Source organism: Paroedura picta, chromosome 13, assembly GCF_049243985.1.
Source record: "Paroedura picta isolate Pp20150507F chromosome 13, Ppicta_v3.0, whole genome shotgun sequence".
Lineage (NCBI taxonomy): Eukaryota > Metazoa > Chordata > Lepidosauria > Squamata > Gekkonidae > Paroedura > Paroedura picta.
Genome location: NC_135381.1, coordinates 13,552,691 through 13,577,488, shown reverse-complemented (window position 1 = coordinate 13,577,488; position 24,798 = coordinate 13,552,691). Strand labels below are relative to the sequence as shown.

The 24,798-nt window shown below is 43.4% G+C and overlaps 2 protein-coding genes across 7 annotated transcripts in view; one reads left to right on the top strand and one right to left on the bottom strand.

Moving 5' to 3' along the window:
• Positions 1-16,813, top strand: part of HORMAD2 (HORMA domain containing 2) — a 70,688-nt gene extending 53,875 nt beyond the window's left edge. For all 5 annotated transcript variants that reach the window (XM_077308488.1, XM_077308490.1, XM_077308489.1 and 2 more), the window contains one exon: positions 16,676-16,813. In XM_077308488.1, coding sequence (XP_077164603.1) covers positions 16,676-16,813 — 138 coding nt within the window. The remainder of the gene's footprint in view (positions 1-16,675) is intronic.
• Positions 1,889-23,456, bottom strand: LIF (LIF interleukin 6 family cytokine). 2 transcript variants are annotated; one of them, XM_077308492.1, is made up of 4 exons: positions 22,721-23,456; positions 9,814-9,945; positions 6,296-6,474; positions 1,889-4,994 (listed from the first exon to the last, which is right to left on the bottom strand). In XM_077308492.1, exons 2-4 carry the CDS (start codon positions 9,842-9,844, stop codon positions 4,560-4,562), a joined length of 645 nt encoding a protein of 214 aa, XP_077164607.1. In that variant the 5' UTR covers positions 9,845-9,945; positions 22,721-23,456; the 3' UTR covers positions 1,889-4,559. The 2 variants fall into 2 exon arrangements, with proteins under 2 accessions (XP_077164607.1, XP_077164606.1); XM_077308491.1 differs by lacking the exon at positions 22,721-23,456 and having other exon boundaries at positions 9,814-11,258.
• Positions 23,457-24,798: the final 1,342 nt, after the last annotated feature.

Genomic DNA, 24,798 nt, shown 5'->3' with positions numbered 1-24,798 from the left:
ATGATGGGCTATTGCAGAGTAAATAACCCCTGAGGCAGGGTGTTATGTTTTGTTTGGTTTTGGTTTTTTTGTAAGTTGTGGAGTAGAGGAGGAGGGAGGTTATTTTCGCCGCCAGGGAGGATAAATTATTTTATTGGGGATTTATTGTGGAATTTTAAATATGTCACCCACCACGAGCCAGCTTGGCTGGGTGTGGTAAGCTATAAATAAAATCAATCAATTAATTAATTAATTAAACCTAGCAGATAACTGAACCACAAGGAACTTTCAAGATTAATGTGCAATTGTGGGTGCGAATAGAGATGTCACTTGTATTTTCCTCTGGAGAGAGCCACCATGAACATCTTGCTACATATAAACCTTCACTGTACAATCTTCAGCTTGGATCCAGTGATGCATAAGCAGAAAGGAAAATGTACTTAGTGCAGTTCTACTTCTGCAAGCAATAGCACAAGGAGTTCAGTAGCATCACTTCTGCTGTTTCTGACCGACTAACAGGGCTACCCATCTTGCTCTAATTTACTTTAAAATCTTGATCCATCCCCCCAGCCCAGTTCAGAATCAGGCTTGTTCAAGAGAATGAATGCCAGTTGGTTGGGTGAAAAAGAGGCTTAAATCTCCCCCCAGAAGGCAAGTGTCAACATGGGGCAGGGTGAATCAGTGGAAACCACAGGAGGAAACTGTTAAATCCTCTCTCCCCCGTTGTGCAATCCCAGGGGGACTTCTATTAACATTTTTAAAACATTGAGCGTATTCCACCACAACCTCCTGCCCTCCCCCCACTCACCTGGTTGACTCCAATGCTGCTTCAGCTTTTCTGCGTGCTCCTCATCGAATCAAGGCACCCTTTCTTTGTGTAGCAGCCTGTCCCTGAACCCCTTCAAATAGGCACAGCTTCCCTGCGAAGAACCTTAGGGCCCCTAATTCTGTGAAGATGTCAAGGATGATTTGTTGGCAATGACTGGGCTCCATGTGCAAGTTGTGGTCCAAGAAAAGTCAGAAGGCCATACACTGAAAGTCCTAGCTTCTGTTCATTGCCTGCCTTCCCCATAAACATTCTCTCTCTAGACAGACCATCTCCCATCGCTGGCTCTGGGCTGCACATGCCTACTGCAACTTATGGGTGTTCACCTCTTTCCCTTCCCTCTGCGGCATTCCTTGGAGCTTTTAAGTTGCCAGTCTTGCCTTCAGATTGGTCCTGGAGTTATCCCAGAATCATGACCAATCTCCAGAGCAGAGATGACAGTTCCCCTGGGGAAAATGGCAGCTTTGAAGGGTGGACTCTGTGGTGTCACATCCCTGCCCAGCTTCCTCCTATCCCAAAACTCTACCCATCCAAGGCACAGCCCCCAAATCTCCAGGAGTGTCCCAAAAGCTAGAATGTCCCATTCTAGCCAAAAACTAGAATGTCCCAAACTAGGGTTGGCAGCCCTACAACTTGTCAGTCATCTTCCACTTCCTCTCTGTTGGCTGATCCCAGCTTTTGACACCCCTGGAATTCTTGGTTCTGTATATAGGCTAATTTCCCTAGGGTGCCAGGAGGGTGACTGGGAGCCAGGACAGGATCTGTGCCACTGGCTGATGGCAGGGAACCAGCATCAGAGAAGAACCCGTGGAGAAAGGCATGTGCATGGGTGTGCCTGTCTATGGGTGTGCCTCTCTATGGGCTACCAATGGACAGGACAGTGTGTGCTTTTGGCAGAGGCTACAAGCTGCTTTTCAGAACTGCAGATTCCTTGGTGGTATGAAACAGTCATGAAAGTGATTTGAAGCTAGTTGTCGATATCCTACCAATCAAATATATACATATGAGCAAGACAGATGGAAAAGTGACAAAAGACACATCTGAACAGGATCTCTTAGAAAATTTTATTTTATAAAAGCCATCTTTTGATAAAAATATAAAAAATAAATATTTAAATAATGTACAATATATTAACCTTAGAAATATTATTATTATTACTATGTCAAAGTCACATAAAATAAGACCCTTGGTCCCTCCAAGGATCACTGAAGGATGCCGTCCATAGACCAAGGCACACTGGCCGTTGCCATAGTCTGAATAAATAGTCATTCTAGATCATAATAATTATTACATTAACAATAATAGCAGTTATTGCAATTAGACCTCACATTGCTGAACGATAAATACCCTCACAACATCCCTGTGAGGTACGTCCATCGTGGTTGCTACCTCTTCCTATACTCCTGTATTTTATGTAGGAAGAGAGGGAATGAGGGGAGAGCCAATTCTGACCCATCTTACATAAGAGCAACCCTTGATTATCACCACAATGCAAGTATGAGAAGAATTCTCTGATGTGTCCAGACAGTTCAGTCGAGAGCTGGAGAGCTGAAGAAGCATTCTTTTGGGCCTTTCCCCAGCCTTCCGATATATTGCTCCTGACTGAACTGTAACATTCATCTGTCGGTCTTTAGATCTCTCAGGCTACATTCTGCTTTGTGCTCTTTTTTGGGACGAGGGCCAAAAAATCTGGCAGAATGTCCAGTCTGAGGATTCCACTAGCAATCAAATTACTGGGGTGCAAAGCCATTCCTCCCAGAAAGGAGGACGGGTGGTGCATTTGAATATCTTCATACATCTAAATGTAGGTAATTTAAAAAAATAGCTCTTTGCTTTAGCATTCAGTTTGAGCTAAAGAAAAAAAAGTGGCAAGAAACAGACAAACATACCCTTATCAAACCAACTTGGAACCAGCCAGATGGCAACAAATTAGAAACCAATGTTACAAAAACTGAGGTTGTTCAAGACAATAAAAATATTAAGAGCACTTTTTAGAAGGTTTAAAGTGTAAACACCTCATATTAATTATATCAGTATTTATTACAACAGCCCATGTAGTCACCATTATAATAACCAGATCTGTCTATTTGTCCATGGTTATCCTGCCCTTCCTCCAGTAAGCTCAAGGAGGTATACATGGTTCTCCTCACAACAATCTTGTGAGGTAGATTAAATTGAGAGTGTGAACATCCAAAGGTCAACTGGCTAAAAATATGAAGCCAGGTCCCTAAGTGTCTACCAACAAAACCATGATGGCTATTGTTTCCATATTGCAAACTGGAGAAGGAGTTGGGATAACTTGTGTGTTTGCCGTAGAGCTACCTAGTGAGATTTTGGCAGTGATTAGGTCTGCAAGCATTGCTTTCTGGATCACAGCTTGGTCGTTTAGAGCTGCACTATCCTGGCTTTTGTAAATATTAAACCATGACCCTAAATACATAAATATGAATGATGGCCATGTAGAGGCTACCTGGTCAAAGAATATTAGTGACAGTATTGAGGTGCCACTAATATTTTTAAAAGGGGAGCAATGACAGATGTTATTCATCCAAGCTGTGATTCACCAGATGTTACAGGACCACTTGATAGAAAGTGCTACCCTAATTGTTCAGATCAGGGGTGTCATAGTTCCCTTGGCTCCAAAATGTTTCAGGCCAACCCCACAGAAAAGAACTTTTTAAAAAGATACCTCTCTCCACTTTCCTAATAGTTCCATTTTAGTTCCCTCTGATAACATACCTTTAACGGGGGAAGGTGCTGAATTCTACTGCCAAAAGCTAGAATTCAAATACATTAAAAAAAATAAAAACAAATCACTGGGATTCAAATAAATATTAATTTGACAGCTACCAGGCAGCTGATATATTAACAATAAAAAACAGAGACGTTGGGCAATAAATAACAAGGAATTGTGTCAAGGCTGACTCCAGGATTTAGGGGACACAGGGTCTCTATAGTCTCTCCCTAGAGAGCCCCTGTCTGCTTTTATGTGCACACATGCACATTCCTGCACTTTTGGGCACTCTTTTAAGCCCATGAGCACAGGCAGGGCAGATAATAGCTCAAAGGCCCTCTGCTTCTCCCCTCCCATGCTACTAGCACCAGGTTGAAATGAATAGGCGAGTGAGCATTTAAACCTCTCCTGGGAAACCAAACAGTAATGATGGTCAAAAGCAGCTGCTAAGCTGCTATCCCTTGCCTGCTTCTCTCCTCAGTAGCAGCAGCAGCAGGAATGATATTGGAATTAGATCCTCTTTTTGGTTCTTATGCCAAGAAGAGCCATACACTGTATGCATCAATCAGAAGAAGGCCTTCAGGGATCCAAATCCTGCTGTCACAAAAGCCACCCAAAGAGAAAGTACAGGAAGAAGTACCTGCATCCTACTGTTACACCGCAGCAAGCACAGGGGCTGTTGCTGACAAAACATCCTGATACAACCAAGGCCCCATCAGCTGCTCAACAGTGTCCCCTGTTCCTCCCCATTCTAGCTCGAGGTTGCAAAAAGAACCTTTGACTAGAAGAACCAGAGGCTGCCTTGGAATTGCAGAGATGTTCAGCCACTCGTGGGTCCTAAAGCGAAGGAGGGATCTCAGCTCCAAAGAACCGATGGGGAGTTCCTTTGAGAGAGGCTGGAGAACTAATCTGAGGACCATGTGGTTGTAACTAGTCAGCAACAATGCCCATTTCAATGCATTGTCCCATGCCTAGAAGGGTCCCTTCCCCTCCAAAGCATGCAGGAGGTGTTAGCTGGATTTATACTGGCTTGTGGCATTCCTTAAAGTTGGAAGCTGCCTCCGAGACGACTCCTTCGTACCATCTTAGCACCTGGCAGCCTTGCTTCTTACTCTGGAGCTTCTTATTCCAATCAGAGCTATTGCCGTAAGTCACATCAACGTGGGAGACGTTGTACTCAGAGCACAGCAGGCAAGTGAGGTTGGAAAGGAGGCCTCGTACAGCATTGGAGGTGTTATTGAGGGCTTGTATCAGCTGAGCTACAGCGGGGTTGAAGTTATTCTGATCTCTGGTGATATTGCCCAATGAGGCATTGAAAAAGACAAAGATCTTATACAGGTCTATCAGTATCTCCTTTTTGTTACATGTTTGATGTACAGAGGGAAAAGAGGCATTAATCGGGCAGATATCGTTCAGGTTCTGCTTATCATTGAATGGGTAGCCTTGGTGTTCCAGCTGTTTAGGAGAGAAAGAGAAAGAAATACATGAGCACTGAACCAAATGTCATTTTTTTTAATATCCCCCCTCCAATTTCAAATCTTGCTATTCATATTTTTAATGCAACATGTTGAATTTGAAATCTGGATTTGTGTTTCATATGCTGACTTCTAGTTCAAAAGGTGTTTTGGTTGGCATCTCTTGGATGTTTGCCACAAATTGTCGATTGTGTACATCATCTATCAGATACTAAATACCACTGTATGCCAATCATCAAGTGCAGTCATATATTATAAATACTAATCGCATAGAAACTGTCAAATTGTCAAACTATTCAACTTCAAAATGTGCGTAAAAAAATTTATGAAGCATTTTTTAATCTCTAGAAACAGTGGCTCGGTTATTTCTTAGAGCCACCCAAGTGAAATGCACACCAAATTTCCAAAATGATCATGCAAAATTAATATGTCTGCCTTGCTGATTACCTTTCAGCCACTGTTAAGATTCTCTATAGCCTTTTTATTATGGCCACTGACCATAATAGATTGGTCAGTAGACTGAGCCCAATTTTAATTGGTTTCTGTATCTTAATTGAAATAGAACATATCAAAAATGGTTTTATCAGTCACCAGTAGATTTTGTTTAAAGTCACCTTATAATTCCTTTATTATCTCGAGTTCTCACTGCAATTTCACTTGAAACAGATTTCAAAGCAAATTTTGAGTCTTCTTAATCAAAATATACTTGTGGAATGATAGATTGGGGGGGTAAAGCCATGTTGGTCTGAAGCAGCATAACAAAGTTTGAATCCAGTGGTACCTTTAAAGCACACTTCTTCGGATATCATATCTGAAGAATATCTGAAGAAGAGTTCTTGCTCATTAAATCAAATAAATCAAATAAATAAATGAAATCATGTATATCTTGAATAAAACTTTGTGCCCCTGGACTCATACTTCATTATACTTATGGAATGTTGAAGACAAGCAAAAGTTTTCATATAGCTCTCAGAACACCTTGAGAAGGCTTTATATCGCTTGATGTGACAACTGGATTTTGGCTAACACAAAATTTGAAGAGAATTGGAGAGTCCTCAAGTGAACTTTGGTAGAAAGCCAGGAAATTTTCACCTGTATCAGCAAGTGGTCTTGAGGAAATTTCACACAGGTTACAGTAATATGTCAAGGTATTTAAATATAGGCAGCCAAGAATTGTGGCACATTTGCCCAAAACATTTGACCACCTCTGGTATGAAGCCTAAGGCCATAGTGTTCCAATTACATGTATGTATGTTGGAAAATCATTAAATGGGAACTTACATAGACATTCAGAAGTGCTGAGGCCTGCTTGTTGAGATCTGCCACCTGGTGCCGAATCTGACCGTAGACATGATGGTTGCATTGACTTGAGCTGTGACACATGAGACTGCGTTTCTTCATCAGCACTGGTTTCCCAGACATCAGTTTGCAATGCAAAGCCAGCAGCAATGGGATAACTCCTGTTTGGAAGAGTAGAAAGGAAATTGTGAGGTCCCTGATCTGTGGAGAAACACTGCATGTAAACGGATTGCCCAGGTTGTGTAGTTGGAGCCCATGAAATAGTGTTTTTAATCCAGCTTCTAGATCTCTTGTTATACGGGTTCTTATGTGGGTAACAACTGAGAAAGGGCCTGTTCCGTGATGGCCCCCTAGTTATGTAGCATTCCCCACATTGTCTTCCTCTGCTGATTTTTAGGTTAAAAAAATGTTATTCAGTTTTTTAATGCATATCCATTTTTCTTTACTGCTGTTATTGCCATGGTCCTTACAGATTGATCTTTTAGGGTTTGTTGGCTGCTGTTCGTTTCTTGCTATTAGCTGTTTGGTATTTGATACCATGCTTGTTCCTTGCTTTCAAGAGCATAACACTTAAAATAACTAAATAAAAGTATGTACTGGCTTGGATCCAATCACATGGTTTTGTAAAAAGGAAGGGGTGATTTCTGCCTATCCCCCTCCCTGTAGCCTTTTGAAATTTTGTTCCTAGGAGTCAGCAAACCCTCAAAAGCAACACAGGGGTAGTCTGCAGTGTGTGTGTGTGGGGGGAGGAACTGCACCCAAGCAAAGGTCTTTGGGTTCTTCCTCCCTGCCACTGTTCTCCCCTAACCCAGCATCACATGAAAACAAATACCTGACTTGCAGAATGACCAATCCACCCAGAAATTTCAGCCTCTACTTCCCACCCCTTGACGGACAGCTCAGAAATGAAGCTGACATTTCAGGTCCACTTAATGCATTTTAAAGGACAGAAAGGTTGACTCATCAATCAGTTAGGAATCCTGATACTAGCACATTGAAGACTGTCTTTCCTATTTTGCACACATACATCCCAAAAGTGGGAGGGGGGCAAAAAGTGCTCTCTCAGTAGCACATGTGAATTCAGTCTTCCCCAAGACACTGGAAGATGTCTGGACTTGCCTGAATGTGAAGCAGTCAGTGCTGGCTGCCTGCCTCCTTTCTCCCAGCACATTACAGTCAGGTGTCTTTCCCTCCCCCCCCCCTCCCCGGCCACCCGCCACCATGCTCCGTGTCTGAGTTTGGGAAGCCCTACCCAGCTACGTCATTAGAATTTCCCTTCCAGTCTGAGAGCCAGGAGGCAGCGTTCCCAGATTTCATAATAACCTGTCAAATATGCAAAGCAGTTCCAGCCCCGGCCTACTCCACGTGCCCTCAGCTCAAAGCAATGGGAAAGCAGCAAGCCAGCTGGAATGTTTCCAAATTCAGCAGATGAACAGAAATACTTTAGGACAAGTCTGTTCCTTCCTCGGCATGGCCACTGGGTTTTCTGAAGTTATTATGGGCTCTGTTTGCATCCTCTCCTTCTCCCCTGAGGACCTTGGAAGGCATTCTAACCTCAGTGCAACCCTGCAAGGTAGGCTAAGTTGAGAAACAATGACTTTCTCAAGGCCACCCACTCAGGAAGGTGCCTTCTCTTGAAACAGAACATTGATCTAGCTAGCTTGTCTGCTCTGGCTGGTAGCAGCTCCCCAGAGTCTCAGGCAGTGAAGTCTTTCCCACTACCTGCTATTTGAGATCCTTTAACTGGAGATGTTAAGATCGGACACAGGACCTGCAGACACACCTTGTATTCTGTCCCTGAAAAAACACTTATCCGCCTGACAAGCTTTGTAGCTGGGACTGGTTTCATAGTGCAAAAAGTTGTTTTGCCTGCTGTGGATACATCAGCATCATTCACTGCATCATTCACCAAAGAGGTGGGAATGACTGCCTTAGAGACCCATCAGGGGTCTTTATCAGAATCAATAGTCTGCAGGTGTGCACAAGGTGCCTAAACAAACACACACACACACCATCATTCACACCATATATGTTTCCACAGAAAATACTGGTGTGTCTTCCAGCAAGCACAATCCCCATGCAAAGCATGGTGGTGCTCAAAATGGGGCTTCCAATATCTACACCAAAAATGTGTTATTGTATTTGCTTGTCATGGTTATCTAAAGAAAAAAAAAGAAAAGAAAAGAAAAGACAACAACCCAAAACCTCTGGGAGATGTAGTTTGATGAAGGTGCTGAGAATTCTTTTATAAAGTGATCGCTTATTTATTTGTTCTAATGCTCTCTCTATATAGAAATAATGACATCTGATATTGTTAAACTAATAAAGGTACCCTCAGTACTAATAGTTTTAGATAATAGTAGTACAGTTTAATAGAAGGAAAACATGCAACAAGAGTTAGGAGCACCTAATTCCAATGGGTTTCTGTACTTTTGTGCAAAATTAAACTGCTCTGATTACGACTAACTTGTTGGCTGTTTCAGAGGAACATAGGCATATTTATGCTGAGTCAGGTCAAACGCCATCTACTGTAACATTCTGCTTCTGGCAACAGCTAGCAGGATGCCTCTGAGGAGCCTAAAAGCAGGGCATGACAGCAACATCTTTTTCCCTATTGGTAGTTCTCAGCATTTGATCACAGGTATACTGCTTCTTTACAGGAAGGCTCCATTGAACTATAACAGTCTGTAGTCAATAACTACTAGCCAGCACTATTGTAGAAATAATGCATTGTTGTGTCAAGATGTAGGCTATGAAAAATCACACAACAGTAAATTTGTAAGGTTTTTAAGAGTCTTTTTTTAAAAGCCTGTACAGGTTATTTTAGTTAGTATCTCAATTTTCCAGCTGAAGAGTTGATTTATGTTGCCTTAGCACACAGCTGTTAAGAACCTTATCGTGCTTATCTCAGTTTGCAATAAAACCGTTTAAGAGAGAAGCCTAGTGAAGAAATAAAGTCTTTGTAATTCAGACAAACCTGATCAGAGAGAAGATAAATCCACACATTAAAAAATGTTTTAAAAGAAGCAACCAGAAACCTATGAAGTGCGGGACAAAATCTCAACACCCCCGACTGGCAGAACTAAATAATTCCCTAGAAAGGACCAAGCAGAGCCCCAGAGCTTAATGCAGCCTTATAGCAAGGTTGATTTGACCCATTTGGTAGCTTTTCTGTTTCCCACAACTTAAAAAACCGGCCACCAAAATTGAACTTAGCAGAAAAGTAGGGAGGAAAGCCCTACTTTAACACCCTATCTTAAAATCTTCCCCAGAAATCCAAGAATAAAACTTTCATAAGTCCTTTTTCTGCTGCCCAGATGTTTAGCAGAAGTATGCCAAACCCAGCATGTTCTTTTAGTGCCAGATATGCAGGGATGCTCAGACAAGGCAAAGGAAGAAGGGGGTTAAAGTTCAGACAGGTTATTCTTGGATCTCAAGCAGGCCAATTGACAACTTTTTTAAAAAAGAAAAAAGACCATAGCTTGAAGAAGAATAGTTACCTGCAATCATGAGATTCATTGTAAGTTGCATCCCGAGATGACTTAAGAGAGATGGCTGTTGACAGCAGAGCTCATTCAGAGAATCATGTTCATACTGGGTGATGTCACTGGTTATATACAGGTCCAGTAAGCCTGTGTTGTAAGAAAGTGGGGGGAGCCAAAGTGAGGGTAAGGCAGATTTCATTCAAGCTCAGAAAGTCCAATGGAAACAATGAACAGTTTGAACAGTTTCAAAGAAATTGAATTTTTTTTGCAGGGTGTTGAGGTCACATTCTGTGGTTTTGTGGTTCCTCCCTCCTCCCCTTCCCTGTGTATGGCTCATTTTGGAATTGTTTGATGCAAATGAAGTGGGCTGATAGAATAACATCATTTTAAAAAGTAGCAAATTGAATCCTGTTCCCATTAAGAGGAGGGGAAGAAATCTGCCTACATGTATAGAGACAATGCTGCGAGTCATAGCATGGGGGGGGGGAACCTGACAGCCTAAAAGTTTGACATCATACTCTCTCCCGCACCCCCCCCCCCACCCCATGCTGAGCACTTTCACCTAGACTGGGTGATTCCCCTGAGGCTGACACTTCCTTTGGTATGTCTGGGTGCTAGCCAGAGTGAAGGCAGAAATACACCCACTCACCACCCAACAACCTAATTTTTGAAAATTGTCAAGCGAGAGGACCATGGTGCCTGGGAAAGAATTTTGAGTGGGTGAGGGAAAAGGCAAGAAATGACATGAATTACTCTCTCTCTCTCTCTGAGTGCTGGTGCCAGAGAGAGAGAGAGAGAGGGAGTGCACAAATGTGTGTATTGCCCCCTGGTGGTTTGTTTGGCAGAGATGGCAATTCATGCTTCAAATGGCATGCACATTTACAAATTCGATGTAGAGTTTTTGAAATATTCAACAAATGGATGCAAATGACTCCCAAATCTGTGTGGCAAAACTATAAAATGATAGAATGAGTGGCAATGCCTGGGTTTTCATTGACTGTCTTGAGGGTGGGACATTTAACTCTGGCACAAAATTTGCATTCTGAAATGGAAAAATCAGTCTATATTTTGAGATGGGGGGGAATCAAAGCTGGAGGACCATCATATTCATTTTTATTTAAGGCACAATGTTATATTACCCCCTGTGTCCTAAGGTTCTGAAACGCATCTGAGACAGCTAGCTGTAGAAGTAAGGAAGTATCTGAGGACAACTCACACCTTTGATGCCATAGTTTGCATTGGTATTGGAGAGAATGAGGGTGCAGGTTGCAAAAGTTGAATTTGGTGCATGCATCAAATGGCACATGCATGACTGTGCTTGCACAAGTTGTTGGGGGGACCACTTTTACACTTTCTCACCCAATTCCCATCCCTCTTATAGTTCCTGGCTTTGGTACTGTGATTCTCAGTATGGCCAAGGGTGGGTTGCAAAACTAGACCTCTCCTTCCTTTTTCACCAGCAGAAAAGCCGGTTGGATTCAATCCATCCTTTCTTAGATCTCACACCTGCATATTCCAGACTCCAAAAAAGCTTTTCTCAACTTTTTTACCATTGAGAAACTCCTGAAATATTCTTCAGGCTTCTAGAACCCGAGAAGTGGCGTGATCATGCAAAATTTGGTTGGGAAGCATAGCTGTGTACATGCCCACCTAGGATCCCTCCCCTTCCCTCCCCCTCCAGGCCCTCATCAGCCATTTGGGGAGGGGGGTTGACATGGCCATATATGGTCACATCATTCAATAAATGTTTAATAATGTTTTAAAAATATATAAGAAATAATTAACTCTCATCCATACAGGAAACCCTTCCAGGGCTGTCAAAGAGACCCCAGGATATCATGAAATGCTAGTTGAGACAGGCTGCTCTAAAAGGTTCCATTCCTTGATGGCGCTTAAATGTAATGGAAACTAATTTTTAAATATCTAGATCAGAGAGGAATTAGGGGGCACCTCTGCGTCACAAAAGCTTTGTGGTTGAGCATAGAAGAGGATCCTGGCATCAGAGAACAAGTTGACCTCTGCATGAAACAGAGAAGGGAAGTCACAGAATATTACACAATTTTGTCAAAACTGAGTTACAGAGGACAGAAAATTAAGAGTATGTGTATTAGCACAGCCAGATGGATATTGGGACATTTTTTTAAAAAACCTCCATGCTCAGCAAATTTATTACAAAATTGCCTCTCTGCATTTCTGCTATGGCTCTTTAAAGAATTTTTAATTAAATAATTATCTGCCCTCAAAGCACTTAAACAAGGAATTAATAAATGCCTTTGAAACAACTAGAAATTGGAGAGGTGGTGGGGAGCATTGTTAAGACTAACCATAAACCAACATCATCTTCCAACCTCAGATTCCACTTCGAGAAATCCTAACCAAACAGCAGAGTGGCCAAAATTCAGATATTCACACTAATTATAGTCTTGTGCAATGATGCTTGAATTGAACCAGAAGATTTAGGGTCAACCTGCCATCAGAGATCTTTAATTCTTGATCAAAATCTGCTCTACATCCATCTGAAGTTACCCACAAGTAAAAAACCCACAAAGTAAGGCCCACAAAGTAAAATCAACACCACTGAAACTTGTGTTTTCCCCCTCCAGGCCAAAAAAACAACTAGACTAATGTTTTAGATTGGGGAAAGACTCGGGGCGGGGGGGGCGGGGTTGACCACCCATTTCTTCATACTACTGGTATAATCCAACTGGAAATTCCCACCACTTCAAAAAAAAATGTTTTCCAGATAATTTGAAAAAGATTAGCAAACACAAATAGAGACAAACATTCAGTGGCTTTTTAAAATATAAAAATAATAATTTGGAGGTGGATCTCCCATTTCAGAAATTGCTTTAGCCTTTACACTTTAAGTAATAAAGGCTAACGCTCATTGTTAGCGCATACTTTCCTTTTCCTTCCCTCTTACACACCCAAACCAAGACATCCTTTAAAGTGGTGTGACCTTAAATGATGTGGATTCATATTTCCCCATACCAATTAAAATTGGTCTCTGCTGATTAATCAAATGAACTTTCCTTTAATCCAGTTGATTCAGGCCTGGCCACGTGATTTTTTTAACTCCTAATTCAGAATCCTAGGGGTTCCTGTTTGAGAGTCCAGACATAGCGCTTCACTTCTCTATGTCTAGACAAAAATATTGGCCAAGAGTGGGGAATCAGAACATGAAGCAGCCATTTGGCTCTGGGACAAAATTTTCTTGTTCTAGGTTCCCTCCAGACTCCTCTTGTAACTGCTGTCTTCCTCTTCATAGACTTTCCACCCCCATATTCCTTCCCCAATTGTCATCCAACACCATAAAAGAGAATTCCAATCCCTGTTCCAGCTACTCCTATGGAAATGTTGTGGTCATCTGCATTACTGTGCAAGGCCACACACAATCCAGACAAATGGCTAGTCAGAAGGAACAATAGCACCATGCAAATGGGGGCAACCTCAAGACAAATTGCAGCTACCAGACTGTTTCCCTCTAATGCCCACCGAAAAAAATGGGGTTGTAATTAGTAGCCACATGCCTTCTAAGTGCAAACCTAAAAACTGATTTGCACCCTTTTAATTTCATAGCTCTGGCTCGATGGTCCAGGCTTGCCTGATCTCATCATATCTCAGAAGCTAAGGAGTGTTGGCCTTGGAGGAGAGACTTCCAAGGAATGCCGGGGACATGATGCGGGGGCAGGCGAGGGCAAACCACCTCTGAATGTCTCTTGCTTTAAAAACCCCATGGGGTCACCGTAAGTCAGCTGTGACTTGATGGCACTTTCCAGCAAGTTTGTTAAAGGTAATGGCTATATACTTAGGGCCGCATTGTAAAGGTTCCAAGGATATTTTACGCAAATATCTTCAAGTAAGCAGTGCCCACGAAATAGTAAATTTGGTCTTCAGCTGTGCAAAAAGCTAAGGAAAATGTAGGTTTCAACTGTGAAAGCTTAGGTGGGTCGCAGGGATGAGTGATAGCGTTGTGAGTGTCTTGCATAGTGCAGGGGGTTGGACTAGATGACCCAGAAGGTCCCTTCTAACTCTATGATTCTATGATTCTATGCTGTAGGTCATAAGGATAATCTACCTCTGCCCATATCTCCAAGGCTTACAGCCACTACCATGAAACACTCCTTTAAGTAAGGATCTTCTACTCAATGATCTCCTCCTTTTGTTACTAGTGATTTTAAAAGTCTAGCATTCTAAGGATGCCAGCTGTGAGTTGAAAACATTCCTAGAGATTTGGAGGTAGAACCTGGGAAGCGTGAGGCTTGTGAAGGGGATGGATCTTAGCAGTATAAAATGCCACAGAGTCCACCCTTCAAACAGCCATTTCCTCCAAGGGAACTGATCTCTGTCATCTGGAGATCAGTTGTAATTCTGGGAGATCTCCAGGTGCCACATGGATGGATGGGTGGGTGGGTGGATGGATGGATGGATGGATGGATGGGCCGCCAATCCCAGCCAGGCCTGCTTGTGGCAGTTTACAATCATGATAAAAATTACAGTAATCCAGCATTAAAATCCCAATTTAAAACCCCACAATATAACCCCTATAAACTTTGAAGCTGGCAGCCCTGAAAGCTGTCCTGTTGGCTGAAGCTGTGGCCATAAGTATGGGCACTGGCACTTTCTTCTAAAACTTTACACCTCCTATTTTGTTTTGGTTCTGAGCCACAGTACAGAATAAAACGTTATGCTTCACCACTAGTCCTGTGCCCATATTCATATTTATACAGTTTTATTAGTTTAAGTGTGTCTTAGGGAGCTACAAAGCAACAAGCCTAGACTCTCTCACAGTTCTGTGGCATGAGAGAGCAGAAACCTTGTAAGAAGTTAAAAAGGAAGCTATTTGGGATAAAAGAAAAGGAAAATGTAGAAACATGATAGAAGCTCTAAATTGCATGATTATCATGTAATGCATAAAAGTTGAGAATAGGGAAGTCTTTGCAATGAACACACTCTAAAGCCACTGTCTCTCCAACTTTTTTATCCATCCCTAGGTGAAACTTTTCACAGCATGTTATCACTGCTCATGGTGGTATAGTGGTTAAACAGCTAGTGTGGTATAGTAGTTAAAAAGCAGTGGCCTCTAATCTGGAGAACTGGGTTTAATTCCCCCTCCTCCACATGCAACCAATTGGGTGACCTGGACTAGTCACAGTTCTCTTATTTCTGCTGTTATTTCTGCTGCATCTGTTGCAGGGAGAGGGATGTAAAGATATTTGTAAGCTGCTTTGGGACTTCTTTTGGCAGTGAAAAGCAGGGTATAAAAAAAAAACAGTTCTTCTTCATATCTGCCCAATAAGCTGCTGTAAAAGCAGAGGAATAAGGAGCCAGTGAAAAGTTGGCAACCCTTTGCGAAAACATACCTGGATTTTGATTAATCTAATAGTAGCACAGAATTAGAATTTTCCATGTATGGGATTCCAGATTCAGCCCTAATCATGACACAGAAAGGAGATGATGTTGTCACTTCCAGTTTTGCACCAACAAGGAGGAGATCTCGCCGTTCAGAAGCTCAGCAAAGCTCTCCCTGCCCTTTACGCACTCATTTGTTCCCTTTGAGGTAGGCATTACAGGAAATACAAAAATGCCATTGATAAGCCAGCTGCCGATCTCTGAAAGAGTCATTCCTTTCCAAGCTGATTCAGCGCGCAGTGCTTTGGAAGGGAAACATTATACCCCAATGAGCTGGACAAGGTAGAGAATTCAGCCGTCTGAAAAGTCTTTGCTCACAAAATTGTGGCCAGCCATTGACCAAAACTGAAGGGCTCCAGGGGGAAAAGAAGAATAAAGGATTTGCATAAGTGAAAGAGCAGGAAAAACTCTGACACATTCCCTCACTCAGTAGTCATTGCCTTGGAGGATGAACTACTAAAGGAAAACCTATATTCTTGTGGTCAGGGACCCCCCTCTCCATATTTGTACTACACAAGCAAGTGGGTGTACAGCTGCATTTCTTGTGCAAATCATGGCCACCCAACCTATGGCAGAAATGCCATGAGGTGATGCAGACATCCTCGTGACTACTACACTGCTGACTTTTTAAAGTGATTGAATATCCTGTGAAGGCCCCATCGGGATCAGACCCAGTGGGGGGATGAGTTGCTGATGACCCCATCCCATGCATCTTTTCAAACACCAAAATGGCCACATACCCGCATACACTCAGCGGCACTATTTTAACACTTGTAGAGGCACAGGAAATGGGAAACAACTACACCATGCTGCGGGCCCAATCTGAATTAGACCCTTGTGGCATTTTTAAAGGGTGGCATTTTTAAATGGTGACCACAAGGGCACTGCCATGTCCTGCTTGGCCCCAAGCACTCCTGGCCATAGGTGTTGGAGACTGTGTAGGCAATCTCCTCCCTTGCGAAATCTTTGGATTCTGACACATTTATGAGCGTTCTCATGCATCTGACATCACCTGACTGCATTTCTCTGGGCTCAGCCAGGCAGAGAGAGAGATTAAACTGGAAGAAAATTTGTACATGAGGAATAGACCCTGAAGGGAATTCGGCAGCTCAAATGTGGAACCAGGGCAATTCCTGGCATTTTCAGGCTTAAGTGCTTTCCAGCAAAACATTTTCCCTCAGGGCATTTATATTATAAGCTTAAACTATTTGAACAATCATCCCATCTTGCAAGTTTTGTGAGGAAATTTAGTGGTCAGGGAATTCTCAGCATTCTTACCAAACTGTAATTCCCAGAATTCTTTAGTGGTAGCTATGCCGATTAAACTAGTAACGTAAATCCAGGCATGCCTCCAGTCCATCAATGAAAAGACCACTTACAACTTGCAGTTGATATAAAGCTAGGCTGTCTATGATTTAAGGAATACCTGTTGGCCTTGGTTCTAGCAGCAGGTTGTTCCCTTTAGTTCCAGATGAAAGACAGAAGAAAGTTTAGATTTCGATCTAGGAAAGATCTGAAACAATTGTGGGAGAAACAAATATGCAGCAGAGAAGCAAATATGCAGCAGAGACAGCGAGGTCCAGATGGTCTGTATATGCTCTAAAACAATGGAATTATTGCTTGGGCTATTACATCATATCATTGAAATGTTTCCAGTATTCTACTAGCAGATTGATCCAGAATTCCGCCCATAAATGGCCCAGAAGCACTTGTTCCTGCTGCACTGTGACTTACAGATGTGCTAATTCATGATATCATAGCCTTTCCCCTTGGATTTTGTAAACAGATTGTTTTTATTGTTTTTTTTTTAATGGAGGTCTGTACCCTACCATGAACGTGACCTCGGATAGCCCAGGCTAACCTAATCTCATCAGATCTTGGAAGGTAAACAAGGTTGGCCCTGTTAGTACCTGGATGGAAGACCACCAATGAAGTCCTGGGTTGCAATGCAGAGGCAACAGCAAACCACCTCTGAACATCTCTTGCCTTGAAAACCCTACAGAGTTGGTAGATCAGTAGTGACTTCCCAGGAGGGGGGGGGGGAGAAGTGCCACCTTGAGGTTTGGGAAAGTAGAATAAGAATCTTTAATTAAACAAATAGACTGAAATTCCTGTTGTACATTAGGGTTTAGGTCCAGCAAGCTTTTTCACTCAGACCAATTCTACATGAGGAATTCGGGTTGGGGCCAGCACTTGTCCAGTCAGGGGCTAATTCCCCCTTCTGGATGACATTGATGCCAGCCTGGGGAAGTCCTGGGCCTGGTGTGACAGGTTGTCATTTGGCCCACAGCAAGGGAATATAGATTCTTCTGTGTTCTCTTTTTCACCGCAGTACCAATCAGGGCCTATGATGGGCCAGGGCCATCTGGCCTGGCTCCTCCCCACCTATGCCCATGTACAATGTCCAAAAAAGGTACAAAATAATGCCCCAGGAGCCACCCGGGGCATTTAAAATTTTTTTTAAGAACAGGGTGTAGCATTGTAACGCTATACCGTGTTCTTAAAAATCAAAAACTGCCCCATACCACTCTTCAGCATGGAAGAACTTTGCTGCCCCGGCTGCCTCATTTGGAGGCACAAATCCAGGGCAGATGGGATGTGGTGGTCAAATACTCCTCCATTAAGATCCAGGAAGCAGTGGGGCAACATGCCCCGGACTGGCAGCCCAGCAGCCGTGTGGAACGGCGGTGCTGGTGCAGAAGGGGTCTCACCTATGTCTCTTTACTATAGCCCCCATCCAGCATGACTTGTCCATGGAGGTCCCATGATCCTCCTCCATATAGCCCTTTTGGTCAGAGGGGTATTCCCTTCTCTCGTTCTCACCAACAAGACAGTTGGCTGCATCCAGCCCTATCTGTGTCTGAGAGTAAGGGTTGTAGAAAGGAAGGGTGCTTATGTATAGAGATTTATAGGGTTGCCAGGTCCTGTCCCATCCTTCCCTTCACCTGCAGCCAATGTGGGGTAGGGTTGCCTTATCCAGATTAGGAAACTCCTGGAGATTTGGGAATGGAGCCTTAGGAGGACATGGACATCAGTGGGACACAATGCCGTGGAGTTCGCCCTCCAAAGCTTCCATTTTCTCCAGGAGAATGAAGTCTGGAAAAGAGCTGTAGTTTTGGATGATCTCCAAATCCCATCTGGAGGCTGGCATCCCTAATGCAGAAGGTCTCAGTCCAGTTTCTGGCATTTCAGGTCAAAGGTCAGGTAACTGGTTATTGGAAAGACCTGTGTCAAAACTCTGGAGAGCTATTGCCAGGTTGAATAAACAATATTAACTTTGATAGATGTGGTCCAACACAGTATAAGGCAGTTTCATGCCTATTTGACCCTAGTCTACATATTTAACTATTGATGCCGGAATATAACTATTACACAAGGTAAGCATTTCACTACGTTTAACGGTTGTGGAAATGCCCCAAAAGGACAAAGATAGCTGTAACTAGCATGCCACAAGGAATAGACCTATTAAACAACTACAAGGCTTACTTGGGAGTTTGAGGAAGGATGTTATCCATGGCATTTTGGCCTCTGTAAAACAGGCAAGAAACAAGAGTCAACTGGTCAGGATTGAAAGGGAACAACTCTTGAGATAAGGTTCCCCTCTACTCCCTCCCACGCTCCAGGGTATTTGCTGGTCATTGGAGGAGAAGCAACTGCTAAGGCAAAACAAGCAGTCGAAAAAAATTGTGTGATCGTGGGCAAAGGAGGAAGAGACCTTCCATAGAGCTGCATTTTCCATAAAGTGAACAAAAATACTTCCTTCAATCTGCTGTCGAGGATCTATTTTAATTCTTCAAGTATTAAATCTTGAGTCTGAATGAGCAAATACATCCCCCATCTTTTATATATATATATATAACCTCTACACTTTCCTTTCTCTGTTCCCTATTTTGTAATAAAATAGGGCCTTATAAAAAGCAAACTCTTTTGTACAAATGGGAGTTCAATTATCCTCCCTTCACAAAGTTATAAATGACAAGGGAGCCAGCTTGGTGTAATGGTTAAGGGTGGCAGACTCTAATCTGGAGAACTGGGTTTGATTCCCCACTCCTCCCCATGCAGCCAGCTTGGGCCAGTCACAGTCTCTCAGAGACCTCCCAGCCTCACTTACTTCACAGGGTATCTGTTATGGGGAGAGGGGGGAGAAGGTGAGTGTAAGCCACTTTGAGACTCCATCGGGTAGTAAAAAGTGCAACACATAAAAACAGCTCTTTATTTCAGATGCTACTTTAAGCCACGTGAAGCCTGAAGATGCACAAACCCAAGTTGTTTCTCGGCAAACGTGCATTCCCTGTCTGAGGCATGGCTGCAGACCATGTGCAATGGGGTAGCTGCCCTGGCCAGCACACTGGCATGGTCTCTGATTGCCTATGACCCTGACCATCTTGAAGGAAGGAGGAAAAGGAGACTCAGCCACCACTCATGCCTGCCAACTACGGGGCTCAGGCAGCAGGCTTGTGACACAGGGCAAGGATCACCCCATGCCTGGCCCAAGAGGAGAGCCCCAGCATTAGGATGGCAGAGATTCTGGGGGGCCATCCTGGACACTTAGCCAGGGCCCGCCCTTGCTTCAGCTCTCACACAGCATGATGTGGTTCTATTATTATTATTAATAATAATAATAATAATAATATTTAAATTTTAAATTTATTACTTGCCTCCCCCCTGAAGGCTCAAGGCGAGTTACAACAATTAATAAAACCCCAATAAAAACCCTAAACAGATACAACTAGAATACAATACAATCCACCCCAATTGGGAACAAGATGTGGCGGTAAAATATATCCTATTATAAAACTATCCCAAAAACCAGTTCCAGAGGGGAAGGGTGAATAGAGGGCGCTGTTGACATTCGTTACTGCCATTCTTGTGTGTGTGTGTGGGGGGGGGGGCATGATCTTCAAGAATAATTCCAGTTCCCAAGAGTGAGGCACACATCACCTGAGTTCATTTCACTAAAAAGTAAAAAGGCATGGTCCTTCGAGTGCAGAACCATCAGACTCAAGACTCTAAGAGCATATATGGAAGACTGGAAGGGGCTGGTAGCTTTTCCATTCATTTCCCCACCCCCAACATCCCTTCTTAGCCTTCAGCTTGTCCCTTCTATTCCTGCCTTTCATCACGGCAGCAAAATATTGGCCAAACACAGACAAGGTCAGGGTTTCTGCAAACTCAGGGGCCTCCATAGTTTTGTATTATACAAAAAGATGCTCCCCCCCCAAAAAAAAAGAATGGATGTGTAAATTATGCATATTGCAAACATCCAGGTGAGACCTGGATTTCTCCCAGAGTTACACCTGATCTCCAGATGACAGATACCAGTTTCCCAGGAGAAAATAGCAGCTACAGAAGGGTCAAATCCCCCGCTTAAATTTCCTCTCCACAGGTACTGCCCCCAAATCTGCAGGAATCTCCCAAACCAGCATTGACAACACTGTGCGTGTTGCCTGCAAAAGCCATGGGATGTTGAAGGCAGTTAGGTATGAATTTAATTTGTGTGTATGGGGGGGGGGGAGGGACTGCATGGGAAATCCACTTTCTGAAGACTTATTAGAGAACTTATAGCATCCTGAAAGGGAAAATTTGATTAGGGGAAGGATTCCTTACAGTCTGTCCTGCTGAGATTCCTCTTGGACCTTCATCTTAGTTTTATTATTATCAGCAATTTTGTTTGTTTGTTTGTCTGTCTGTCTATTTGTTTGTTTGTTTATTTATTTATTTATTTGGATTTTTATACCTCCCTTCCCTACAGCTCTGGACAATAATTTTCCAACAGTAAAATGGCATCTTTTGCTGTTGGTGTTAGCAGTACACAGACTTTTTGGCTACAGGAATGTCTACATGACAACTTTTCCATTTATATATACTAGAAAAACTAGTTATGTCACTCCCCTACTCACATGGGCTCACACATGCGCACGCACACATACAGATTGTTCACTGAAAGACACCAGTTCCCCTGGAGAAAATGGCTGCTTTGGGGGATGGACTCCATAGCATTATACTCCATGGATGTTAGGGTCTTATTATGACTTTCGTGGGCCTGGGACACTTTTGCCTTCATAGGCACCTTCCACCATAATGATATCCATGTTAAAAAGTATCTGTTCCACATAATATATTTCTGGTAATGCCTTGGAGGAGGAGCATGTCTCATGGCTTAACACCCACTCAGGGCAGCTGTCCTGGTCCTGAGTGCCTCCTCCTCAAACCGGCTTGCCTGTCTGAGAATCGCCTTCCATCCCCCATCCCTGACCACCCCCTCCTCCTTCCACTTCCTTCCGAGGCTCAGAGGCTGCAGATCCCTGCTGCGGGAGAGCTGCCCCTGCTGGTGAGTTCCCTTCCCAGGGGGCCTGCAGCCTTTCCAGGTCCTGGGGGGAGGGGGAGGCCATCTACAGAGTTCTCCCACCCCACCCCATCCAATCTAGTGGCCGTTGCAAGCCCTGAATGCAAGCCCTGAATGCAAGGGGCTTGGCTCCTGGTTTTTGATATAACTTTAAATACTGCAACATTTTATATTTTTCTGTTTAAGGCAAAATTTAATCGGTTTTCGTGGGCCCTAAACATTTCAATCAAAACATTTTCTTTGACCTTAAAAGTTCATTTCCATTCTGATTTTAAAAGAAATTAAAACATTTCGGTGAAGGCCTCAAAGTATCCTGAGCTCTAAACACTGTGCCATCTGTGCCTAAGTTGGCACAGCAGCCAGTGCGATAGTTTCAATATTGGTTTAAAGCGAACAGAGTGCCTGACTGGCCCCAGTCAACAAAGCCAGCCGAAGCTCCAGAGTTGTCTGCAAGGACAACCCCATGCAGAATGCATTCCAGTAACCCAAACAATTGTATTTATTTATTTAAAATATTTTTATCCTGCCTTATCTTCTCAAACTCAAGGCAAAGCAACAGTAAAGTGCAAGGATGCAAACTCATGTAATAGTCCATCTAAAGCAATACACTTCTTTAAAATAGTCCATCTAAAGCAATACACAGCTCTTCGAAAACTGTTTACCCTTTACCAAAGGTGGCCTGAAATGAAACTATTTTACACATCAGTGAGTTAAGTGCCCTCTGCAATCACCATGGTAAGCCATTCCCAAGAACTAGGTATACTGCAGAAAAAGCTTATGCCATAACTACTGCCACTTGAACAATCTTAAGAGATGGTACCATGAGAGAAAGGGGACCTGAGCATTGTAGCTGTAGCACGGGCCTTGGGCCACAAAGGGCTTTAAAATTCCAGTGGTCATAGAACCAGTGTGGCCAAAATCAGCAGAATCCAGAAGAGAGTGGCAAGATGATAAAGGAAGAAGTTGCTAAGGAGCACATGAGCATCCCAATTGCAAAGAGTTCTGCATCTAAAAGTCAGGGGCTCCTGCATAATTGGTAAAAGCAACAAGTTAGTACGATTTTGCTCATTTTGTATATTTCATTATGTGGAGCCAGCACCCAACAACCAGGGTACATTGTACCTCCACCATCCAATTTTCTGTTGGTTAGTAGAGAAACATTACCTCGTCTCTTGGTCTTTGATATCCAACGTGGAATAGCTGGAGCTTGGATGAGCAGCAGAAAGAAGAACACCAGCCGGAGATCCAGTCCACTCGTCGGAGATGAAGGAAGGAAATGAGCAAAGGTGATTTGGGCGCCTTGAAAGGACTCTTACAGGAGTGGCTGAACACTTTCTCTTAGAGATCTGTCCTCTTTTTCCAACATTGGTTCAGAATCCCACTTTGAGATCTTCCAAGCTCAGTCCAGATACTAAAGCAGCCAAGAAATCAGCAGACAATCCATCAGGCTGGCCCGTGTTTGTTCTAATTTAGGGTGCAGGAGTGAGGGAGAACAAGGCTTTTGACTGGGGGAGAGAGAATTTCACACCCCTCTCACCGTCTAAGCCTGCGATCTAAGAGCAAAGGCTTCCTAGAGAGACTGACTCACCGTCCTGCTGATCTTGCCCTGTTTTTTGTCCAGGGCTCTGCCTGGAGGCCGAGTGTGAGGAACGACTGACTCCCTCTGCTCTCATGACCAGACAACGAATGCCTTAGGACTTTTTGACTCAGAAGAGGTCAGATTCACCTGCCATACTAGCTTTTGCAGCTCCATAGATTAGAAAGGCCCTAGTTCTGATGCCTGTAACTCAGGGATTCCCAACCAGGGGTTCGTGGACCCCTAGGGGTCCACAGGAGCTCCAGAGGCAGTCCACAGCCTTTCCCCTCCTACCTTTATAGACTCGGCCACTAGCTAGGGGACTGGCCACTTCCATTTCTCCACGCCCCCCTCCCGAGCATGAGTGAATTCTCTCTTGGTTTCTGCAGCTGGTAAGGGGCAGAGCCTGCATGTTTACTTCCACCTTAAACTGCCTCCTGTCACTCTTCCACTAATTCTCCTCAATGCGGGTGGCAATGTCATTGCTGGTAATATGGCACTTCCTGGGGGGGGAGTGTCTTGGCAGGGAGGTGTGGCCAGCTGACATCACTTCCAGGGCTCTATGAAGCCTGAAAAATGGTTTTAGGGGCTCCTCCATGGTCAAAAGGTTGAAAAAGCCTGCTCTAACTAGCTAGCACATTTTGCATTCTCCTTTTCCTCCAAGGAACCTGGGGCACTATAGAATCCAAGGTTCCACAACTGAATCTCACTATTAACAGGCAAAAATATTCTTAAGTACCTGTATGAAAAAAAAGAGGTGCAGCAGAGAGAGAGAGAGAAATGTTGACTGAAGATAAAAGAATAGTAAAGATAACTGGGAAGGGAATGTGTTGTGTTATAGTATAATCTTCTCAGATCTGAAAGCTTAACAGGGTCAGTTTTTGGATGGGGAATGGCTAACAAAGGCTCTGCAGAGGAAGGTAACGGAAAACCACCTCTATTTCTTGCTTGCCTTGAAAGGTCTCTCTGGGGTAACTGTAAGTTGGTTGGTTGAGACTATACACATAAATACAAGGTTGACTGTAGAGGGCTTTGAATCATAGAATCATAGAATGTAACCTGAATCATGAAATGCAGCTGTATCCCTCTGTAGTTGGTTTGACATTTTATACCCTACTTTTTTCCCTCAAAGCAGCTTGCAGCATCATTCTCCTTTCCGCCACTGTATCCTTACTGCAACACGGCTGGACTCTCTCAGCCTAACCAAAAGTCACCTAGCAAGTTTCCTGGGCAGAGTGTGGATTTGAGACTGGATCTTCCAGATCCTAGATCCGGCATTCTGTTCAGTGATGATATACTGTGGAGTACCAGATATTGGCAATAGATGGGGGGGGGGGCATGCCTTCGTAGTCTGCCTTCACAGAGGCACCATTTCCAGAAACTGTACTAGATTTTCAGTGTGCTGCAATGTCTAAGCCAGCCTGAATGTAATGCAAAATCAGGAGCCCTCATGGGTTTCATTTTATTACTAATGACCCAATTTATCAAAGCCAACTCTCACTTTCCACACCCACCCATTCTTGATTCACAGCACCTTGTTTTGTTACCTGATCCCACTTCCCCACAAGGAAAGATCAAACATTTTGGTTGCAGCTGTCAGCAAACCTTGCCCTCATGACAGACGAAGTGCAGCGGGTTCTCGGAACTTGGGCTTTGTAATAACTTC